We start from the raw sequence: 24,779 nt of genomic DNA, 5'->3' as shown, positions 1-24,779 counted from the left end.
TAAGCTCTAATAATAACATTATCTGGTCATTATCACATTGCTGGTTGTGGAAGCTTCCTGTGCGTAAATTGGCTGCTGCGTTTCCCACATTACAACAGTGACTACACTCCAAAAGTACTTCATTAGCTGTAAAGTGCTTTGAGAAGTCCAGTGGTCGTTAAAGGTGCTATATAAATGCAAGTCTTTCTTTCTAATTAAACTTCTAGCTTGTTTTCCCAGCATATTTACTATGGAATGGTCAGAAATAAAGCCTGCAGCCCTGGTAAGCCCACAATCATTCCCGTGCATTCTGTAGAACACCTTTTGGTAACCCCAACAATAAGCCTGATGTATTTAGAAATTCTTGTATTATCAAGGACACAATTCCTCTGTTTGCCATTCAGGTTCATTTTTCACTTCAAATTGTGATACAGTGCAGGAAATAAATTTAACTGAAGAGCTGTTATTACTGTTTAGAACAGGACACTAAATTGTGGTGGATATGGATTTGCTGCAGTCCTTTAACAAGCTCTTCAGTGAACAGGGCATTTCCAATTATATCGACGTAAATTGCTAGCTAGCTAGGGTGATGATGAGCAATGGGCTATTGTGGTCACCTGGAGCCCTGCTTGATTGCTTCAGAGGAGAACTTGCCTATTTAAGTAAACTTTGAAGGTAGAAAATTAATTAAAGAATACTTTCTGTCATTTTCCAAAGCATTTTATTAAATTATATGAAGGGTATACAACTATTTTGGCACCAGGTCTATATACATTCAGAACTCAATAATAGCATTCACAAATGAACTAGAAGAAATATTACAAATATGATTTTACTTAAACAATACCATAAGGATACACTCAAAATTTCTTGTTATTATATACAAAAGTAAATTGTACAAAAACATTTCCATAAAACTAATATTTTCATTCAACCAATAATAAGTTAGTTATAGTTACAAAAGAGTGGAAAGTGTGGGAAAATATCCATGTATTGCTTTAGTCCCCACAATTGCTGTTGAAAGCTGATGGAGAAGCTGTATCAAATTCATGAGGCTGCCTAATTTTTCAGCATTAGTCCAGTCAGCAGTGAGTAAATGCAAGGTGAACACTCGGATGCAATGACGGCTTGCTTCCAGTACCCCTTATGTAATGAATAACATACATCAACTTCCATGTAAATCTTAAAAACTAATAACCAGTAGTCTATTGATGAAAATCGCAGCATGGCAGTCACTATGCTTAGAAACATAGAAACATAGAAAATAGGTGCAGGAGTAGGCCATTCGGCCCTTCTAGCCTGCACCGCCATTCAATGAGTTCATGGCTGAACATGCAACTTCAGTACCCCATTCCTGCTTTCTCACCATACCCCTTGATTCCCCTGGTAGTAAGGACTCCATCTAACTCCTTTTTGAATATATCTAGTGAAGTCGAGGATGATTTGCTTCCACACTAAAAATGAGTTCTCAGGTGACTGAAGAGTCCGATGCAGGACCTACAGTCTCTGTTACAGGTGAGGCAGGCGGTGGTTGAGGAGACATTGGTTGAAGGGGTCGGTGGGTGGGGTGTTTGGGTTGTCGAGTGCTCCTTTTGCTGTTTGCGCTTGGCGTCTGCGTGCTCCCGGTGAAGAGACGCGAGGTGTTCGGCGCCTTCTTGGATGCTTCTCCTGCACTTTGAGTGTATTATGGAGTGTATGAATGCTGGCTGCTTGAGTTGACATGGTTCTGTCTCTTTTTCCTTGCACTTTTTTTTTTGATGTGTGACATCTAACCAACTACTCCTTATAAGTGCTTCCCTATGTGTTGGTTGGTTGGCTGCAGGGTTCTCACCGACTCTCTGGTAGACCACCATAGGTTATGAATTGCTGGGGACCACCACATGAATGAACCAGATCTGGGACTGCTGGTGGCTACTTTGAGCTACCCTCTCCAATACCTGGCACAGCAGTACTTCGGGTGGGGGTAGGGGACTTACTTAGTATATTGATAGCAATAGGAAAATAAAATCACACTTAACCCACTACACTTCAATGTGGTGCCATTATGATGCCTTTAATTCACTGCCTCAAATTTCTACCTGTGACAGAGTTGTAAGCATCTGTACTTTACCCTTGTGTTAAATACCCCAAAATTGCCTTTTCCAGCCACAAATTTGGAAGGATAATGTGCCTTACTTCCATTACTCTTACTGTACCAGACTGACATTTCAATTTCTCCCATGACATCTTTTTGGCCTTTTTGGATATGATAGTCCAAATTAAGAGCAGTTTTGTGCTGTGGAAATTTGAAGTTGAAATACATACAGGGAGAATAACAAAACAGGGACACCTACTGCAATGTTAGTTGCATTTTATTGGAATAAAAATCAGCATGGGGTCTAACGTATTAGCGCCGATGCAATAAAAGCAAAGAGCAGAGTGGTGTTATGATACACAAATATAATGTAAGTCAACGGTCATGTGCTGCAAGATACAACTTGTAGACACTGCAGTGTGAAGTTTAATGGTCTCAGCTGAGAACATAGGTCCCATGAGAAAGCAACAATCTATATTTATGAGGTAGTCAGACTACAGGGGAATACAGGCAACAGTGATGTGGAATGAACAGTACAGTCTACCATCCTGTAACATGACTGGAAAATTACATTTAATTGAGATATATATATATATATATATAAATTATACAATAACTTACAGCAACATCTTTAATTCCTGCAATTACTATTTTCAGTTATATCATGATATATATTTTTTTGTGGAACAGTTCCAAACCACTTCTTTGAGACATATTTATGTGAAAACGTGGACATAGTGATGTTTTCTTCACACCATTTCACTGTGCAGCTTCGTGAATGCATAATCCACCACAGTAACTGATCACAGGTCAGAATAACCAGCTCCGACACTTCTGGCTCATTATCCTCGTCCGACTGGAAGCTACAGTACATACAAATTACAATGGTAAGAATAGTGTTTCAAGCATTCTACTAACACAGGAGGCTACATGATGGTTGGCATGCTAACAACACAGAGTAAACTGTCAAGAAAGTGCTTGGATAGCTGAAAGATGTTAAAGGGGCCTCATTTTAATTTGAATTAACTGGTGAGTGCTTCTGGCACCAGTGTAGAGCCCAACTGTAAAATCAGATGGGCGGTAAATATGCGGGAGTCTCGTGTAACGGATCCCCGCCCATTGTCTCATTGATTATGCTGACTTCATGCCTGTTAATTGGGCATAACTGGTTGGAAAATAAACCCTCAGGTGTTTCTTCAGAGCAAGTCATCTTGAGTCATTGTCCTACACATCCTATAGACTGGATCAAAAGACCGGCTTGGTTACTGAGATCTACAAGGAGTGATTTACACTGATTTTTTTATAATATTGAATTTTGTTGAAATGTTTATTTTATTCCTGACTTCGTGTGGATAAGCCAATCAGCAGAGGTCAGTATGCAATTGGTGATCTGGTGAGAGTGGTGGAGGGGAATGCTGAATCCACATTACCTTGTGCGATTAAAGCATTGATGAATATGGGGTGGGTGGGGGGGTTGGAGTTACAGAGTAGACGGCTGGTTATTGGGATAAATTTCCTGATACTCAAAATTCAGAGCCAGAAAGTGAATGCTTGTCACCAAACACTTCAAGTACATACATTATCAAACCTGCTGTAAAGATAAAAATAGTTACCACATGTTAGATATGTGTGGGTAAAGTTTCCCTGGATACTAGTTTGGATGTTAACAAATATTGCAGGCTTGTCAAGTCTCATTTAGTTGGAAACTCAGTAAGAAAAGGAAATGTGATTCCATGTTGCTCACTGTCTGAACGCAGCAACATTATACATATTGTGATTTACACTGTTTTAGCTATATGCCTCACTGCTGGTAATGCATGAATATTTGCAGCTCTGCTGTGATTTTTCTTAATTAAACATTAAGTAATGATTAACTATAATCTTCAGAAAAAGATTATTAAAAATGTACTTCTTAATCATGGTGACAAAGTTTGGCAAATAACAGAAACAAAGGTTCTATACTATACATTTGCTTCATGAGGATTTAATTTGGATTTAAACACCCAATAAGGCAGTAACTTTGCTAGACAATCAGTTTAGTGGGATTTTTCTTGGCAGACTTTTCTTTCTGTTGCCATTAATGGTAAATTCCATTGTAGCATGTGTTTTATCTACTGGAGCCTGATTTTTTTTCAATGGATTAAAACAACAATTCCAAAATGTTCTATCCCTCTCTACTAAAGTCAGCGAGCCATACACATCTATGGCTCTGGGGTACTTGTAGCCCTCCAGTACGTCACCCAACTGGCTCTTCTTCATTGGTGAACTGAGCCAGTGAGTGGTGTGCAGCATGGGACATGGGCTACATATAGAGGTACCAAGTAAATTAAAAAGTGGGAGAAGAATAAATGGGACCGCTAAAAATTGCGTAAATCATGGTGATTTGCCGTTTATGGAACCCCAAACATTTTAAACCCACCAGTGGGATGGAGATTCCATTCAGAACTCGGTTATGTCTAAAACACTTTCATTAAGTGATTTCCAGCTTTACCTTTTTGGCGCAGGCCAATCCCATGTATCCTCTCCTGCAGGCGCACACATTCGGTCTGATGCACTTACTTCCAAACAAACATTTCTGCTCACAGATAGCTGGAAACATAATTAGGAACAAAAATGAAGCTAAGCTTCCACATGGGAGAGGGTTACTTACACAGTTAGATCAGAAGACAAGGAATAAAACTTTCTACTATTCAAAATATATTTCAGACACAAATGTATCACAAATCTTACTAAGACTTACTTTGGGTACAAATTAATAGGGACAGATTGATTGTTGTTTTGTCTGATTGGTTCCTCTTGTTTGTCTGTTTTTAATCTATTGCTCCTTAAATTTGGTCTTGTGTTCTCTGGGTTTAATCAGTGCTTCCACCCTCCACCGCGACAGCATGATGCTGATAGTCGTGAGGGGAAAATTTTTGAGGATTCACATATTCCATTGTTCAAATTATACAACCTCCTGATTATTACTTTATCCTCCCTCACTTTTAAAGAAAAGTATTTGACTTCCTTACTGCAGTATTGTTCCACAGTGGGATACTCGCTTTCCAGCACCTCACTTAAGTTACGTGTGAGGCTAGACTGTGAGTGCCGGCGGGCTAACTGTAAGACTCTCTCAGCTGAGCCTGATCCTGTCGTCATCCGGTGTCCGCAAACCTGCATTGTCTGCAATTATTGTAGTACAGCGTTCACGAAAGAGAACCCTGGCCAATTTTCCCTGCCATCGTGTTTCTATCACTTGGTTGAAATCAACTGACAGACTGGTGACCAAACCTGGTCTGTATCGCTCAAATATAATCTTCAATATGTTTGATAGTTACTTTCATGGAGAGGTTGGGGTGTGTGGCCTTATAAACACAGGCACTGAAATTCATTGTAGATTTGACATCCATGTTCCTGCTGCATTGGGAACCCACTTATACCAGTTGCAGTTCGGAAAGCTGTGAGTGGAGAAAGAGTAGCTGCTGCTTCCCTAACAGGACCTGCTCTCCCAATAAAAGATTCTTCCCAGCACTTTTCCTCCTATTTACTTTCACTAGTATTAGTACTGGCTAAAGAAATCCAGAAATTAAAAAATAAAACTTTTTAAAAAGTTGTGTGTAAATAATGTATCCATTGCACAGTCATTTTAGTTACATGAGGTTTTGGTGTCACACAGTAAGGTTGTATTCTCCATCTGTCATCAAAAGGGTTCACGACTTCGACTGCAGCTGAGTTATCAGTATGGGAGAGCGGTGAATCAAGTGCTGTGCCGGCATTTTAATGTACACCTCTTTGACCTAGCCTATCCCCAAAGTGGTACAAGAGCAAAAAAATACTGCTGGTATATTACTGGCAAAGTGTATCAGTAAAGTTCACAAGTGCTCACATTTTAATGAGTTTCTTAAGCACAATGAAACACTTGGCCAATGATGGAACTACATTTTAGAAGCTTAGTGCTGGAGGCTATGTAAAATAAAAAATAAAAACATGACACCTATTGAAAGTCCCAAAGCAATGCTCTCAGGAAGCACTGTAGCTCCAGATCAGGACAAACCCTGAAGTTCTGATTTACAAAGTATCATGAACTATTACAACTTACTTACAGCACAGAAACAGGCCATTCAGCCCAACAGGTCCAGAAAGAAAGAAAGACTTACATTTCTATAGCGCCTTTCATAAGCACCGGATGTCTCAAAGTACCTTACCGTCAATGAAGTTCTTTTGGAGTGTAGTCACTGTTGTAAATGTGGGAAATGTGGCAGCCAATTTGCGCACAAACAGCAATGTGATAATAACCAGATAAACTGTTTTTGTTATGTTGATTAGGGGATAAATATTGTCCAGGACACCGGCATAACCCTCCTGCTCTTCTTCAAAATAGTGCCATGGCATCTTTTACATCTACTTGAGAGGGCAGACAGGGCCTCTGTTTAACATCTCATCCAAAAGAGAGCACATCCAACAGTGCAGCTCTCCCTCAGCATTGCACTGGAGATTTATGTGCTCAAGTCCCTGGAGTGGGACTTAAACCCACAACCTTCTGACTCAGAGGCAAGTATGCTACCACTGAGCCACAGCTGACAATGTGTTTATACTTCACATGAGCCTCCTCCCACCATTCCATTGTGAAGCGGGAGTAGAGCGAGAGCGGCAGCAACGATAAAAGGAGCGTGGAGTGCAGGCCCGAGACCGGAGGAGGCAGCGGACCTGAGCGAGATCTTAGTGGGAGCAGAGCAAGAGTGGCAGCAGCGGTAAAAGGAGCGTGGAGTGTAGGCTGAGCTGGGAGCAACTCAACAGAGGCAAAATTCAAAAGTGACATCAGAGTAAATAAAGTGACATCAGGACAAGGGAAGGAGCTGATTGGTGAGTGTTTTTTAAAAAAGTTTTAAAGTTTATTTCATAGTCAAATACTTCATAGTTCATAGTTTAGTTCTTAGTCTATTAAATATAGGCATGGCAGGGCTGTTCACTCCCACGGTGTGCACATCCTGTGCCATGTGGGAAGTCCTGGATGCTTGTCGCTGCCTGGATGACTACATGTGCAGGAAGTGTCACCAGCTACAACAGCTTGAGCTCGGGTCTTGGAGCTTGAGCGGCAGCTGGAGTCACTGCGGTGCATCCGCGAGGCTGAGAACTTTATGGATAGCACAGTTCTAGAGCTGGCCACCCCGCAGCTTAAGAGTGTGCAGGCAGAGAGGGAATGGGTGACCAACAGACAGAAGAGGAGGACCACGCATATTGTGCAGGAGTCTCCTGAGTGCATCTCGCTCTCCAAACAGTATTCTGTTGTATTCTGGTGGGGGCGATGATTACTCTGGGGAGTGCAGCCAGAGCCAAGTCCATGGCACCACAGGTAGCTTAGCAGCACAGGTGGAGGAAGAAGAGTGGAAGAGCAATAGCGGTAAGGGATTCGTTAGTTAGGGGAGCAGACAGGCATTTCTGCGGCCGCAGACGTGACTCCAGGATGGTATGTTGCCTCCCTGGTGCCAGGGTCAAGGATGTCACTGAGCGGCTGCAGGGCATTTTGTGGGAAAGGGTGAACAGCCACAGGGCGTGGTCCATATCGGTACCAATGACATTGGTAGAAAGAGGGATGAGGTCCTGCAGGCAGAGTTTAGGAAGTTAGAAGAAAGATTAAAAAGCAGGACCTCAAAAGTAACCTCTAGATTACTCCCGGTGCCACATGTTAGTGAGCACAGAAATAGGAGGCTAGAGCAGATGAATGCGTGGCTGGAGAATTGGTGCAGATGGGAGGGCTTTAGATTCCTGAGGCATCAGAACCATTTCTGCGGGAGGTGGGACCTGTACAAGCCGGACGGGTTGCACCTCAACAGAGCCTGGACCAATACCCTCGCGGGAGGGGGTGGGGGGAGGGGGGGTTGGTGGGTTTGCTAGTGCTGTTGGGGAGGGATTAAACTAGCTTGGCAGGGGGGTGGGAACCTGAGAATAGATTCAGAAGTGAGAGAAGCAGAGCTGAAATTGGAAAGCAAAAAAGTAGAAACTGAATTTGAAAGACAAGAGGAAAAGAGGGCTAGAAAATAGACAACAAGGGAGTTTGGCAGTGCTAAATGGTATATACTTCAATGCAAGGAGTATAGGAAATATGGCAGATGAGCTGAGAGCACAGATATACACTTGGGAGTACGATATTAGAGCCATGACTGAGACATGGCTGAAAGAAGGGCCAGTATGGCACCTCAACATTCCTGGTTACAGGGTTTTCAGATGGGATAGAGAGGGAGGGATCGCAGTATTGATTAAAGAAACAATTACAGCTGTGAGGAGGGATGTTAGAAAGATCATCAAATGAGGCCATATGGGTTGAATTGAAGATCAAAACAGGGACGATCACACGACTGGGTGTACTGTAGACCCCAAACAATCAGAGGAAGATAAAAGAGCAAATATGTAGGCAAATTTCTGAGAAGTGCAAAAACAATAGGGTAGTAAAAGTAGAGGATTTCAACTACCCTAATGTTAATTGGGATAAATGAGTGTGAATGGTATAGAGGGTATGGAATTCATAAAATGAAATCAGGAAAACTTTTTTTATCCAGTATGTAACAAGCCCAACAAGGGAGGGGGCATTTCTGGATGGTTTTAGGGAATGAATCTGAGAGCATTTGGATGCTAGTGATCATAATTCAGTTAAATTAAGGGTAGTTATGGAAAAGGACAAAGATAGACCAGGAATAAAAGTTCTCAATTGGGGAAAAGCCAATTTTGTTGAGTTGAAATGGAATTTAGCCAAAGTGGATTGGAAACGGCTACTAGAAGATAAATCAGTGTCAGGCTCCATTTAAATAATAACTTGCTCTTTGATTTTTTTCTACCAAAGTGCATGACCTCACACTTTCCAACATTATACTCCATCTGCCAAATTTTTGCCCTCTCACTTAGCCTGTCTATGTCCTTTTGCAGATTTTTTGTGTCCTTCTCACACATTGCTTTTCCTCCCATCTTTGTATCATCAGCAAACTTGGCTACGTTACACTCAGTCCCTTCTTTCAAGTCGTTAATATAGATTGTAAATAGTTGGGGTCCCAGCACTGATCCCTGTGGCACCCCATTAGTTACTAGTTGCCAACCAGAGAATGAACCATTTATCCTGACTCTCTGTTTTCTGTTAGTTAGCCAATCCTCTATCCATGCTAATATATTACCCCCAACCCCGTGAACTTTTATCTTGTGCAGTAACCTTTTATGTGGCACCTTGTCAAATGCCTTCTGGAAGTCCAAATGCACCAAATACACTGAGTCCCCTTTATCCACCCTGTTCATTACATCCTCAAAGAATTTCAGCAAATTTGTCAAACATGACTGCTCCTTCATAAATCCATGCTGACTCTGCCTGACCGAATTTTGCTGTTCCAAATGTCCTGCTACTGCTTCTTTAATAATAGTGAGAGAGGAAGTACTAACGGGCTTAGCAGCTTTGAAAGTGGATAAATCCCCAGACCCGGATGAAATGTATCCCAGGCTGTTAAGAGAAGCAAAAGAGGAAATAGCAGAGACTCTGACCATCATTTTCTAATCCTCTCTGATGCTGGAGGACTGCTAACATTGTACCTTTCTTTAAAAATGGAGAAAGGGATAGACCAAGTAATTACAGGTTAGTCAGCCTAACCTCGGTGGTGGGAAAATTATTGGAAGAAATTCTGAGGGACAGAATAAATCTTCATTTCGAAAGACATGGATTAATCAAGAACAGTCAGCACGGATTTGTTAAGGGAAGGTCATGTCTGACTAACTTATTACCCATTTGCTAATTATATGCCGAAAGAAGACTTTTGGATTCCTTTTATGTTTGCTGCCAATCTGCTCTCATACTCTCTCTTTGTCCCCCTTATTTCCTTTTTCACTTCCCCTCTAACTTTCTATATTCAGCCTAATTCTGAATTGTATTCTCAACCTGACATCTGTCAGACATGCTCTTTTTCTGCTTCATCTGACTCTATATCTCTTTTGTCCATCCAGGGAACTCTGGCTTTAGCTGCTCTACAGTTCCCCCTCGTGGAAATGTACCTCAACTGTACCCGAACCATCTTCTCTTTAAAGGCAGCCCATTGTTCGATTACAGTTTTGCCTGCCAATCTCTGATTTCAATTTACCCAGGCTAGAACCATTCTCAACTTATTGAAATTTGCCTACCACCAAGTATTTTTACTACAGATTCTTCCCTATTCTTTTCCAAAGCTAATCTAAATCTTCTGATACTATGATCACTGTTGCCTAAATGTTCCCCTAATGAGACTTGCTCCACTTGACCCACCTCATTCTCCAGAACCAGATCCAGCAATGCCTCCTTCCTCGTTGGGCCGGAAATGTAATGACCCCTCCAGAACATCCTTTCTCTCCAGCACTGTAACATTCTCTTTAACTAATACTGCCAACCCACCTTCTTTCGTTCCTTCCCTATTTTTCCTTATTTAAAACCCAATCCTGCCCTTTTTTGAGCCAGATCTCTGTTATCGCAATGACATCATATTCTCAAGTAGCTATTTTCACCTGCAGCTCACCAATCTTATTTACCATGCTTCATGTGTTTAAACACATGCACTGTAATCCTATCTTAGACCTTCTTGTATTCTCTCTTATTGTGACCCCATCTAATACCATACTATTTCTTACTCTATGCTATCTGTCCCATCAATCCTTTGTGCAATTTGTTTCTCCTTTCTACATCCTGGTGCCCATTCACCTGCCAAATTAGTTTAAACCCTCCCCAACAGCACTAGCAAACCTCCCCCCCATGAGGACATTGGTTCCGGCTCTGTTGAGGTACAACCCTGTACAGGTCCCACCTCCCCAGAATCGGCCACAATGTCCTACGAATCTGAAGCCCTCCCTCCTGCACCATCTCTCCAGCCATGCATTCATCTGCTCTATCCTCCTATTTCTACACTCACTAGCTCGTGGCACCGGGAATAATCCGGAGATTACTACCTTTGAGGTCTTGCTTATTAATCTCTTTCCTGGCTCCCTAAAATCTGCCTGCAGGATCTCATCCCTCTTTCTACCTATGTCGTTGGTACCGGAATGGACCACGACCTCTGACTGTTCATCCTCCCCCCTCAGAATGTTCTGCAATCGCTCAGTGACATCATTGACCCTGGCACCAGGGAGGCAACATATCATCCTGGAGTCATGTCTGCGGCCGCAGACGCCTGTTCCCCTAACTATCGAATCCCCTACCATTATTGTTCTACCCCCGAACCCCGTACAGCTGAGCCACCTGTGGTGCCGTGGACTTGGCTCTGGAAGAAACTAGTTATGAGGAGATTTTGGATACTGGGACAATTTCTACTGCAGTGGATGATAGGAAATTTAATAGAGATTTGTAAGAGCTTTAATAGTGAATTGGGAATTACTATTTCCACTGGTTGGGGAGTTAGTGACAAAGGGTCATCAATGTAAAATTATTACTGAGGAGTGGGGTTAGGAGAAATTTCGATGGATCACTTCACCACAGCGAATGGATGAGGCAGAGAGCATTGCTGCTTTTAAGGGAAAATTAAATAAATATTTGTAATGGAGAAGAGACGTTACTATGGAAAGAGAGCAGGGCATTAGGATTAATTTAGAATTGTTAGGGCAAAGAGTTCGTATCGGCAAGATGGTGATGACTGACATTCTGCGCTGTAAGCTTCTATGGTTCTGCAGGTTAGGCAGATTGGATCCATGAAAATTGCAGAGACCGACGAGTTTAGGTAGACTCGAATCCACACTAAGTACTGCAGGGATTAATAAGAGTCAGGCATCCAGTTTTACAGAGGTTAAGGATCTTTTTTTTCACATCACAAAGATATTAAGAATCTATGTTCAAGGGTTGTTACATGAAAAACAGGCAGCACTGGTGACACAAAATGCTATTACATTGATTGTAGACTAGTTTCAGCTACTTACAGTTCTGACACAGCATTCCTTCCCAGCCTGGCTGACAATGACAGGTACTCGGTCCCACACATTCTCCATCATTCTGGCATTTTTGCAGACAAATCGCTGTGTGCACAAGTAGTAATTGAAAATCCATTCAATGCAGATTAAAAATATAAACTCTGGTGCTATTGAGCGAACCCAAAATCTGAAGTTATAAACCCACTTGAAAGAGTTAGGCCTTTTTCACTGGAGCTGAGAAAATTAATGGTTGACTTGAAAAAGGGCTTCAAGGTTATGATAAGTTAAATAGTGGTACATTGATTCCACTAGTTGGTGAGACTACTACGAGAGCTAACAAATCACAAATAGAATTAAAGGGAAGATTAGAAAACTGGGCGAAATTGCCCCTTTTTACAGCCCCGTTAGCGCCTCTGGGGGGGAGGGGGAGGCCGACCCAGGCCGCCATTTTTTTTGTTGGTGATTCTCAGGTCGGCTCAAAGATGGCGGTCCTACCGTGGTCCGGGCCGCCATCGTGCAGCCTGGCACTCTGTCTTGGGTGCGGGACTGCAGGTCCGGTCACATGCTGCCCTGGTGGCCTATTGAAGGCCATCAGAGGTCTTGCAGAGTGCGCAGAGACCCTCCCCTTTAATCGAGGGGGAGGGGTGTTGAAGCGCTCCAGTCGCACCCCGGTTACCGCCCCCAAAGGAAGTGGCGCACGCGAGGATGCGTGCCACTTACTTTGAGGGGCGGTCAGGGCAATTCCACAGCAGGGGCGGGACCTCTGTGCCGGGTGCTAAAGGTTCCGGCCCCAAAAGATTACCGCCTCCAATCGGGGCACTGGACAATTTTGCTCCCATTACACAGACGGTGGTGAGATATAGAATTCACTGCCACAGAACAGTTGTTAAAGCAGACTTTATAAATTATTTTGAAAAGGAATTTGAAAAAGAAGGATATAATATGGTACGCGGAGTGAGAAGGTGAGTTGGATTGGACTAGATGGCTTGTGCAGAAATAGACAGGCGCAGGTTGGATGGGCCGAACAATTTGTTTCTGTGGTTATTAAATTCCTGAATTTTTATCACGTTCTACCAAATCAATTGCAGTTTTAAAAATCTGATTTAGCTTAATCAAATCCTGTGTTATTTATACTCCTACCCATTCCAGGGTGTACTTACGTCGATTGCATCGCTTCCCATTCCACCCTGATGGACAGTCACAAATATCTGGGCTCACACACTTCCCTCCATTCATGCACATTGGCTCACAGATACCTGCAGGAAGGAGAGTTTGGACAAAGGTTTCAAATTGTAAAAGACCATTTGTCTCCCAGGTTTGCAATGTGGCTGGATGTCAATCTGTTTACCTGGTCTTTGTAAAAGAAATGATAAGCAGCAAACGCAATGGCATATCAAAAATAAACTGAAGTAAGTGATTCCATGCATCCAATTTGGAGTGGCACTTTATCAGGCCGATTTTAGTCACTGTTCCAAAAATAGGCAGGAATTTCATAATAATATTCAAATGTGCTGGAACAACATCATATCACCTCTTTCATCATTTGCAGCCCTATCAGTAGTACAGTACCAGGTCGTAATGATGCCCTTATATAATGGCTGTCTCGGGTTGCTCGGTTCTGATCTAATTATGGAAGATTGAAGTCCCTAGTTAAATATTCATTCAATAATTTTAAGGTCATTTCTGCATTCATTATTTATGTTTGTTTTGCCTGCTTCAACTTAAGCTTTTATGAGCCTTTGTGATAATTGCTCTGTTGCCTTTTTTACCCCCAGTTTGATACTGTCACCACTGGAAATTCCTCCACCTGAACATTTTGGAAGAAGGAGGACCGACAGATGCATGCCAGGCAGGCCATGTTCTGTGTTCAACCGTTGGTACTTGCAAATTTGCATCTGCAGACAGAGGTGCATACACCTCGATTTGGCAAACGATGAATGCTCCAGTGACTCCTATGCTCAGGGGAGGCTGTGATATCAGATCTGATGTTCCAGGTATGATGCAACCTGGTTGGATGGTTCTTTGCAAACACCCCAATCATCGTACATTGTATGCTGACAGGTTGGCCATCAACCTCCAAAGTCTGATTGGTCACACCTGCCAAGAAGCCAATAAATTATTCAAAGGCAATGATGTACCTATCATGGGAAACTATCTTCATAGGGTCTGGATTACCAGAGAGAAAGATATAGAGCGGTGTCATCAACTATAATTGCTCCATCAGGTAAAACCTCTTCCTTTGTATTGGAATTGTGACCTCAATAAAGCTCTTGCACATTTTGTGTGAAACCACAGCCTAAGGCACCAGCAAGAAAATCATATGCAGCACTAATGTAATTGGGATTCACCAAAAGGGATGCCAATCTCCCATCTTCTTCATGACTTTTCAGTGCCATACCAGTGGTACAAATTGCATGGCTGGAAAATCTAACCTTTGGTATCGTGGACACCTAATGCAGAAATCCAACTGGATTACCATGTGATATGATTCAAATAGTATTCAAATGCAGAGTGTGAATAGTTCTGATTGGTCTTGAGGCTGAGACAGGAGGAGCATGCGCCCCTTGTCCGTCACCAGAATGAGAGGCAGTCGACACAGGAGGAGCAGCACGATCCTAACCCCGAAAGCTAAAGGGAAGGCAGGCACTCCTTTGTTTAGTAAAAAAATAAAATGCTAAGGGGGAGAAATTGGCTGCCTTTGTGCCTCCCATTAGCGCCTCCGTGGGGCGGTAACGGGGCGCTAAGGAGTTACTGACAAAGCGTGGAAAAATCACCAACGCCCGCGAACTTCCCTGTCGGATTTGCTGGTACTAAAACTAATTGCCTCGACCTCCTGCGCTGCAGAGATCGTGACATCATCTGGTGCGCAGTGCCCCGGATGTAAAATTTGCTTCTGCCCCCTTCAGCATCGCCAGGTGTCAACATCGACAGCTGCAGAAGGCATTATCACCTCGGCTGGCCGCTTGGGGAGTGATACTTAAAGGCAGTGGTGGTCAGGTATGCCAAATTTTATTTATGTCCCCAGTATGCTGCATTTTGATTACTTTGAAACCTGCGATTGTTCAGCCCTGCACTCTCGGAGTGCTTCGGACTGCTATGCGTGTATCGCAGGTGCCGTCGATGAAGATACACAGTCTTATCCTTCATTGAACGTAGCATTGACCCTTCCCTTTAATATCACGCATGCTGCACAGAACATTTTGCAGCGCTGTGCCGATACCGCCCCTCTCACTCCCTTTAGCACTCTAAGGGAAGCGGTAGCACTTGATTTAGCGTTCCACTTCCCTCTTGGAGCGCAAAAGTGGAAGTTCCCGTCAGATTCAAATATTTAGCGCCTGGTGATACTTCTGCGCCCCCGCAAATGTTATCGCCCCAGATGGGGCACAACACAATTTCTAGCCTTTAATGTCTTTTGACATTGCTACAAAATTGCATCAAAATGAGATGAAAGCAAAGAGTATGATTGCAACAAACAAGTATTACCAGCTCATCTTTTGCTATTAAGCTGACCTATAGTTTTAGATCAAAGATCAGATTGTTAAATCTTTCTGATGGTATAAAAGCTGATTGACTCTGTCTCTAAAAACATTTGGCATAAGAGGAGAGTAGAACTCACTCTTCTGACATCTTCTTCCTGTGTAACCATCGGGACAGGAGCACACATTGTTTCTCATACAGTGCCCACCGTTCTTACAGGGGGGATTGCAAACAGCTGCAAAGGAAGAGATTGGATTTTACTGTTACCATAGGTACTTCCATTCAGACTCCTTCAGTGCTATAAAAATACATTTCAGACAAAGCAATACTGTTACACAATTATTATTTATACACATTAAAATAAGCATATTTTAAACCTCCGACTTTCTATTGCAGGTGGATGGATTTGTTCTGTGGCTCGGAACTGGACTTTCATTGTTCAATTGTGGCTTCACCGTTCCAATTCAAACTCAGAGTTCGATTGCTTGGTATGTTCGCTGTGCTGATTTTAAAATTCTGAAAGTTTGTTATGGAAAGTAACGGAGCTAATGTTAAAAGGTGATTTTTCATGTGTGGCGTTGTTGGCTACCGCCCCTGAAATAATTCCTTTAAGCAGCCTCACCCTAGTTTCTAAAAAAATGGAAATGTACACTGGATTTCTATAGAAGTTACTCAATGACATATCAGCATTTCATTCCCACTGAGACCAGATTATTTGAAAATGCTGCATAAACTGTGTTTTCTAAAACTTGCTGATACGAGGAAAAAACACAAACCAGGAGAAAATACAAAAGGGAAGTTAAACATAGAAACATAGAAACATAGAAAATAGGTGCAGGAGTAGGCCATTCGGCCCTTCTAGCCTGCACCGCCATTCAATGAGTTCATGGCTGAACATTCAACTTCAGTACCCCATTCCTGCTTTCTCGCCATACCCCTTGATCCCCCTAGCAGTAAGGACCTCATCTAACTCCTTTTTGAATATATTTAGTGAATTGGCCTCAACAACTTTCTGTGGTAGAGAATTCCACAGGTTCACCACTCTCTGGGTGAAGAAGTTCCTCCGCATCTCGGTCCTAAATGGCTTACCCCTTATCCTTAGACTGTGACCCCTGGTTCTGGACTTCCCCAACATTGGGAACATTCTTCCTGCATCTAACCTGTCTAACCCCGTCAGAATTTTATATGTTTCTATGAGGTCCCCTCTCATTCTTCTGAACTCCAGTGAATACAAGCCCAGTTGATCCAGTCTTTCTTGATAGGTCAGTCCCGCCATCCCGGGATTATTTTTTTTTAAATAACAAAAAAGTTTACGCTTTTCATACAAAGTAAATCAACCAAGAGTCTCTGTTCGATTGCGTTGTTTTTTTTGGCACACTCCCCTGATATCATGTAACTGGCGCAAAAGATTGCGGAATTTTAAACGCAAATTGTGTCCAGCGCAACTTGAGTTTCCGCGTTCTTTTGCGCTAGTTTTAAAACATCACGGTAGAAGCAGGCCCTGCCTACAAAGCTGGCCACAACCCTAGGGTGAATTAATCACCATTGGGAGTTTCTGCTAATTCGGCTAATTGTGCACATTTGCAGGTCTTCGAGGAGGCTCCAAAAATTAAGGTTAATCATTTGGGCGCAAGAACACTAACAGGTACATTTTAAAAGGTTTTGAATTAATTTGTTTAAAAACTTCTAAGAGACTGACCACTGTACTCCAATTTAACTAGAAAATAGTTTTGTATATTTTAAAATAATAATTTTCAATGATTTAAAATCGGGTTACTCACAGGTGGTAGCTTGACACTGATTTAAAATGCTTATTTTTTGTGATAAACCCATTTTCAGCTGTATTGATCAAATTTTACCAAGTTATCACTCTTAAATTTATTGAGGAATATTTTTGATAGCAAAAATTAAAAATTAAAACGCTGCTCGATTGCATGGGTTCACATCAGATTTTGCGCTTGTCGACATGCAAATAAGTTTAAGTGGAAACGCGACAGAAAAAAACACTTTTCAAAATGGGTGCAATTTGGGGCACAATTTGCGACGGAATTGCTGATTGCGCCCAAAGTGGAAACTCTATCCCAGATTGTTTTAAAAAACTAAGTCAGGTTCTATAGCCGGATTCCCTCACTCAAGGGTCTGAGCTAAACGGGACCGTCGGACAAAATTCTAAGATTGGATCTCGAGGAAAGCTTTTTTTCCAGGATCGACACAATCCCCCTACCCTTAACCCAGTCCATCTGCATTAAAATGATCCCCCCACATTGATTTTCCAATCTCAGTCATGACCAAGCATCACCTTGTAGGTTGAAAGGAAAGGCACACAACGCCACTTGGCTAGATCATTTGCAGCAACCCCGTTGCATGGTGCTAAACAATAATTAATAGCCATAGGGAGAGAACTTACCATTCTGACAGTGAGGCCCATAGAAACCATGAGGACAGATACATACGTTGTGTCGAATACAGCTTCCGCCATTGAGACACACAGGGGTACAAACAGCTGCACAAAATGAGGAAGCCAGTTAATTAGTATATTACTTGAGTTGTCTGAGAATATACATCATACCTTTAAAAAGGCAGAACATTGGGCCCAAGTTTCCACATGATTTGCGCCTGATTTTTAGGAGCAACTGGTGGAGAACGGACTATCTTAGAAATCGCAATTCTCCACATTTTTTTTTCTGCAGTTCTAGTCAGGTAGAACAGTTCTACTTTGGAACAGAATTTTTTCTTCAAAAGAGGGCGTGTCCGGCCACTGACGCCTGATTTCAAAGTTTCCACAGTGAAAACGTACTCCAAACTAACTTAGAATGGAGCAAGTGAAGATTTTTGGAGAACTGAAAAAACCTGTTCTACACATTAAAAAATCAGGCGCAGGTTACAAATTAGGCGTCTAGAACGAGGTGGGGGGGGAGGGGGGGGGAAGGGAAGTCATTAAATTCTACAATAAATCCTTATTTATACTTCTACAAATATTATACAAATAAATCCAACCTGAATAAACATTTATAAGCAAAGAAAAGATTAAATAAACCATCTTCCTACCTGTGTGAAAGTGCTTCAGGCACGGAGAATGCTGCAGTCAGCCTGAGGCCCTCGTTCTTCCCGCGGGGGGGGGAGAGGAGGCGCCCGTTCTTCCCGCAGGGGGGGGGAGGAGGCACCCGTTCTTCCCGCGGGGGGGGGGAGGAGGCGCCTGTTCTTCCCGCGGGGGGGGGGAGGAGGCGCCTGTTCTTCCCGCGGGGGGGGGAGCGGGGAGGAGGTGCCCGTTCTTCCCGCGGGGGGGGGGGAGGAGGCGCCTGTTCTTCCCGCGGGGGGGGGGAGGAGGCGCCTGTTCTTCCCGCGGGGGGGCGGGGAGGAGGCGCCCGTTCTTCCCGCGGGGGGGGGGGGAGGAGGCGCCTGTTCTTCCCGCGGGGGGGCGGGGAGGAGGCGCCCGTTCTTCCCGCGGGGGGCGGGGGAGGAAGCGCCCGTTCTTCCCGCGGGGGGGGAGCGGGGAGGAGGTGCCCGTTCTTCCCGCGGGGGGGCGGGGAGGAGGCGCCCGTTCTTCCCGCGGGGGGGGGAGGAGGTGCCCGTTCTTCCCGCGGGGGGGGGGAGGAGGCGCCCGTTCTTCCCGCGGGGGGGCGGGGAGGAGGCGCCCGTTCTTCCCGCAGGGGGGGGGGAGGAGGCGCCCGTTCTTCCCGCGGGGGGGGGGGGGAGGAGGCGCCCGTTCATCCCGCGGGTGGGGGAGGAGGCGCCCGTTCTTCCCACGGGAGAGGGGGGAAGGAGTCAGTGAGAAGGCTGCAAGAAGCCTCAGTGCTGATGGCAATGTGCTTTTATTAAAAAATGTTCAAAAATTAAACAGCTACAAAGAACTACAAAAATGGCCAAGTGCCAATGTTTCCTTCACACTCCGTGTGCGCGAACGCTCCAACGCGCTCGCGCAGCGTTGCCGGCAGGAAAAAAACTAATTTAAATAGTACCCGCCCCCTCCCACTTACAAAATCGGCACGAGTGTAGGCTCCGCCCCCCTGGGCGCCGCGCCAAACAGACAAGGAGCTGCAGGGCTCTCCAGAATCGCGAGTTTTTTTTCCGGCGCCGTTTTAGGCGCGAAAAACGGGCGCCCAGCTCGGAGGGGCGCCCGTTTTTTATCGTGTGGAAACTTGGGCCCATAATGTTTAATTGAACCTCACAAATGTTTTCTTTGCAGGGACATGTAAAAGTTCAAGTTGACTTCACAAATATATACTTCCAGTTTAATATTCAAGGTTCTAGTTCATTTACCTGTTTCACAGGAGGGTCCCGACCACCCAGCTTTACATTGGCACACATCAGGGGAAACGCACTTTCCACCATTTTGACAGTGTCTGTTGCAAACCACTATAAATATAAAACAACCTCAGTTTCAGTTGCATTCATCATATCTATTGCCAAGAAGAAAATGAAGGGCTTCACAGTTTCACAAGAATAAACACTTTCAGCATCTCAAGATGATGGAAAAGCAAATCTGTGTCATTGTGTAGTTTTAATGGATAAGAACAGAAAAATACAACAAACTTTGGAAAGAAAAAAAGGCACACAGCCCATTGAGTCTGCTCCTTCCAGAGTCCACTGATGACTATCTCAATCATCCACCCCTGTACCCCCAAAATTTCTGTTTTTTTAACCCCCATATGAATCAAACAGGCCAAGCAATATTTCTATAACTCGCAACCCCCTTTCTTGACAGGCATCTAACCAATTATTTTTTAAAGGTATTAATTGACGCAAATGAACAACTTTTTCTGGTAATCTCTTCCCTCTGCCGTAGGATGAAAAGATTTTCTGATCTTGCTTATGGCTTCATGTTTTATTGGAACAAATGACCAATATTACTCCACCACAGGGTACTCCTGAGCAGTCATGTGATGTGCCAGAGTGGAGCACAATGGCCAAGTGCTAGCATGCAATACCAGATTGACAATTGAGAGACTAGAAAATTGTGTAAAGAGGATATGATTTGCACTTTATCCTCTCCTTAATAAAGCCCACCTTACATAAAATTTCCTAGTGAAATGTCTTAGGTGTGCAGAATAATACCAAACCAAATAATGCACTTACTTGTTTCACATCTTGGTCCTACAAACCCATAATGGCAGGAGCAGGTATTTCTGGTTATACAAGATCCATTATGCTCACATGGTGGAATGCAGAGGGCTGCACATAAAAGTACAAATCATCAATACAGGGTAGAATTTGTAGGAATCTTTGACTTGCATTACACTGTCACATATTTCACTGGTCTCACTAACTTCATCAGTGAAATTAAATCCAGAACAGAAGGCCTTCAGCTGGAACCTATCTTTTAGCCTTTTAGTTGCCTGCTGGAATATTATTTGTTAAGGGAATCAGTTGGGGGCTGTTGGTAATAAAATGATACACATAGATTTTTTTAAGTGTTATTTTCAGCTGAAGGGATTACAGTGGCTCAGTAGTTCTGTGACCTAACATTACACTCCCGAGCCATTTAAAATCTCAGGCTACACATTGGATGGCTTTAGTCAGTTCTATGGCTGCAGGTGGATTGTGAGCAGTAAAGACTGTTGGAATTGGTCCCACTGTGTGGGGCAATCACACGGCAGCAATCACGGAGACATCGATGTCCTGTCAATCCAATGTCAATTTGACAGGTAGCATTTACTCATTCCAAATCTCAGTAACAATTGCCTCTCTCACTATCCCATACACAAAAAATCATTTTCGAAAAATTTGAATTTGGCCGATCTAATGTAAATCAATAAAGCACATGAAATCTATGTGCAACTGCTAGTGTAAAACTTGTTCAGAATCTGTTCATCTCTTCCGGCTTAAAAAAAATAAGCTGAGCACCCAGTTGAACAAAACAATCTTATTTATTTTCATCGACCGCTGACTGCAATGTTATATCTACATTTACAAATGGTGAAATGAGAAGAGTGAATTTAGAACAACCAACAGAAAAGAAAACTGAATACACAGAAGTTGCTAAAGGTAAGAAGGCTCATTAATGCATCTGACTGAATTGCATCGGTAGCCAAACTTCTTGGCACTGGTACAGCTTGCTGGCTTTGTCTACATCAGTGACACATTGATGCGTGTAAGATTACTGTATTGGTGAATGAGCTGCACCAAGGCCAGCAAGTCTGCAATGGTAAAATAATGAACACATTAGAGAGTAAAAATCATCCTCACTTTCATTATTTCCATCTGTTCATGTTTTTCTTCTATTGCCAGTTTTTGCTCGAGTCGCTGCACGTTTTGGACTGAACAAGCTGTCACTTAAGTTGTACAATTTTCAAAATTGCAGGTCTTTAATATTAACTTATAGGATGTTACACTCTAATTGTCAATGACCTGACATGAGAAACATAAAACCTACCCACAGCTCTTATCATTAGCCAACTGAACCACAGAAAGACTCAGGATGGACCATCGGATCCCTGCAGTTAAGACACGTTACAGGAACAAAATCTACTCCTTAGTCTTTGCATTCTTTGTCAAGGGGAAAACAACTTGTAATCCTTCAGGCAGAGCTGCAACAGGAGGCAGCGCTCAAAAAGTTCAGACTTCTAATTCCGTGTAAGGACAACACATTGTGAATCCTGGGAAGTGTCATAGACGGAGAAGTAGGTAGGCACAAGAAATTCTTTTCCTGTTAGTCTAACATCTGTCATTGGGAAAATGCTGGAATCCATTATTAAGGAAGCAGTAGTCATCATCATCATAGGCAGTCCCTTGGAATCGAGGAAGACTTGCTTCCACTCTTAACATGAGTTCTTTGGTGGCTGAATAGTCCAATACGAGAACCACAGTGTCTCTCACAGGTGGGACAGATAGTCATTGAGGGAAGGGGTGGGTGGGACAGGTTTGCCGCACGCTCTTTCTGCTGCCTGCGCTCGATTTCTGCATGCTCTCGGCGATGAAATGCGAGGTGCTCAGCATCCTCCCGGATGCACTTCCTCCACTTAGGGCGGTCTTGGGCCAGGGACTCCCAGGTGTCAGTGGGGATGTTGCACTTTATCAGGGAAGCTTTGAGGGTGTCCTTGTAGCGTTTCCTCTGCCCACCTTTGGCTCGTTTGCCGTGAAGGAGTTCCAAGTACAGCGCTTGCTTTGGGAGTCTCGTGGCTGGCATGCGAACTATGCGGCCTACCCAGCGGAGCTGATCAAGTGCGGTCAGTGCTTCAATGTTGGGGATGTTGGCCTGGTCAAGTACGCAAATGTTGGTGCATCTGTCCTCCCAGGGGATTTGTAGGATCTTGCAGAGACATCGTTGGTGATATTTCTCCAGCGACTTGAGGTGTCTACTGTACATGGACATTTGGAAAAGCATAATACAGTCAAGCAGCGCCAACATGGTTTTATGAAAGGGAAATCATGTTTGACAAATTTGCTGGAGTTCTTTGAGGATGTAATGAGCACTGTGTGGTGTATTTGGATTTCCAGAAGGCATTAGATAAGGTGCCACATAAAAGCTCATGGCGTTGGGGATAAAATATTAGCAAGGAAAACGGATTGGCTAGCTAACAGAAAACAGAGAGTCGGGATAAATGTGTCATTTCCTGGTTGGCAAACGGTAACTAGTGGGGTGCCACAGGGATCGATGCTGGGGCCTCAATTATTTACAATCTATATTAATAAGATGGATGAAGGGACCGAGTGTAATGCAGCCAAGTTTGCTGATGATACAAAGATGGGTGGGAAAGCAAGTTGTGAGGACACAAAAGATCTGCAAAGGGATATATATAGGCTAAATGAGTGGGTAAACATGTAGCAGATGGAGTATAATGTGGAAAAGTATGAGGTTATCCACTGTGGCAGGAAAAATAAAAAAGCAAATTATTATTTAAATGGAGAGAAATTACAAAATGCTGCAGTACAGAGGGACCTGGGGGTCCTTGTGCATAAAACACAAAACATTACTTGCTATACCTGCATACTAATCAGGAAGGCAAATTGAATGTTGGCCTTTATTACAAAAGGGATGGAGTATAAAAGTAGGGAAGTCTTGCTACAACTGTACAGGGTATTGATAAGGCCACACCTAGAGTACTGCATACAGTTTTGGTCTCCTTATTTAAGGAGGGATATATTTGCATTGGAGGAAGTTCCTCAAGGTTCACTAGGTTGATTCCTGAGATGAAGGGGTTGACTTATGAAGAAAGGTTGAGCAGGTTGGCCTCTACTCATTGGAGTTTAGAAGAATGAGAGGTGATCTTATTGAAACATACAAGATACTGAGGAGGCTCGACAAGATAGATGCAGAGAGGATGCTTCCTCTCATGGGTGAATCAAGAACTAGGGGGCATAGTTTCAGCATAAGGGGTCGCCCATTTAGAACTGAGATGAGGATGAATTTCTTCGAGGAATTTCTTCTCTCAGAGGGTCATAAATCTGTGGAATTCTCTGCCCTAGAGGGCTGTGGAGGCTGGGTCATTGAATATATTTAATGTGGAGATAGACAGATTTTTGACCAATAAGGGAGTGAAGGGTTATGGGCAGCAGGCAGGGAAGTGGAGCTGAGCCCAAGATCAGATCAACCATGATCTTAATAAATGGAGGAGCAGGCTCGATGGGTCAAATGGCATACTCCTGCTCTTATTTCTTATGTTCTTATGTTTCTTCTCTTATGGTACCTTGCATTAAATTGTCACAAAAATGTAACATAAAATCCTCATGTTACTCCTTCTACTGAAAGTGTTGAGAACTCTGCTCCTCAGGAAACCATTTTAATCTGTCTTTCTTCTTTCCCTTCACTCAAGCTGCCAGAGCAAGAAGCCTCTTCACCTCCAGCACTTCACAGCACATACCATCACTCATTCTATTCCTCCCAGCTCGCCAGTGTTTACCTTGATAGGATTCAAGGAGTGAGCTAGAGGGAAGTGGACTGTGTGATGCTGAGCACTAGTATGTAAAAGTAAAAGCAGTGACACATGTGGAGGAGAGCATTGCTAACTGAAAAGTCAGGAGGTATTGTCTTTCAACTGAAGAGAGTGGTGACTTGGAGCTTCTGGGCTCTCTGTTTAAAAGAATAATGCTGGTATAACCTCATGCACTGAGGGCTGTATTAGACAATATCTAATGGCAGTCAGTGTTTCCTCTATGGATGCTCAGACTACTGTCATACAGGTCTGGCTTGGCAGATTGGAGAGGGTTGTCCTTCCCAGTTTTGAAAGGCTTGCTGACTGGTTTGATACAATCATCACAATGGGAGTACAAGAGGTCCATTTTGGAATTTAACTGGATGAGATGAGCGTCACCTCAGTCCCAAGAGAGTTCTAATGGTATGCAGCAGTCAACTAGTTTGCACACTACTGCCTTCATTTGGCAGTACCCGGCATTTGGCACGGCGGCAAGGACCATCAGCAGGTTGGGGCCTTCA

General features: G+C 43.4%; 1 protein-coding gene across 1 annotated transcript in view; it reads right to left on the bottom strand.

Annotated features, from left to right (window-relative positions):
• Positions 1-742: 742 nt before the first annotated feature.
• Positions 743-24,779, bottom strand: part of LOC139259736 (von Willebrand factor D and EGF domain-containing protein) — a 446,188-nt gene continuing 422,151 nt past the window's right edge. Inside the window, exons 24-31 of the mRNA XM_070875369.1 lie at positions 20,483-20,578; positions 19,667-19,762; positions 17,814-17,909; positions 15,546-15,641; positions 13,090-13,185; positions 11,939-12,034; positions 4,545-4,642; positions 743-2,916 (exon numbers count right to left, since the gene is read on the bottom strand). Of these exons, the coding sequence (XP_070731470.1) occupies positions 2,896-2,916; positions 4,545-4,642; positions 11,939-12,034; positions 13,090-13,185; positions 15,546-15,641; positions 17,814-17,909; positions 19,667-19,762; positions 20,483-20,578 (695 nt within the window). The 3' untranslated portion in view covers positions 743-2,895. The remainder of the gene's footprint in view (positions 2,917-4,544; positions 4,643-11,938; positions 12,035-13,089; positions 13,186-15,545; positions 15,642-17,813; positions 17,910-19,666; positions 19,763-20,482; positions 20,579-24,779) is intronic.

Source organism: Pristiophorus japonicus, chromosome 3 (genome assembly GCF_044704955.1).
Source record: "Pristiophorus japonicus isolate sPriJap1 chromosome 3, sPriJap1.hap1, whole genome shotgun sequence".
In the NCBI taxonomy this organism is placed as follows: domain Eukaryota; kingdom Metazoa; phylum Chordata; class Chondrichthyes; family Pristiophoridae; genus Pristiophorus; species Pristiophorus japonicus.
Note: the sequence above shows the minus strand (reverse complement) of the source record. Positions and strands in the feature narration are given on the sequence as shown.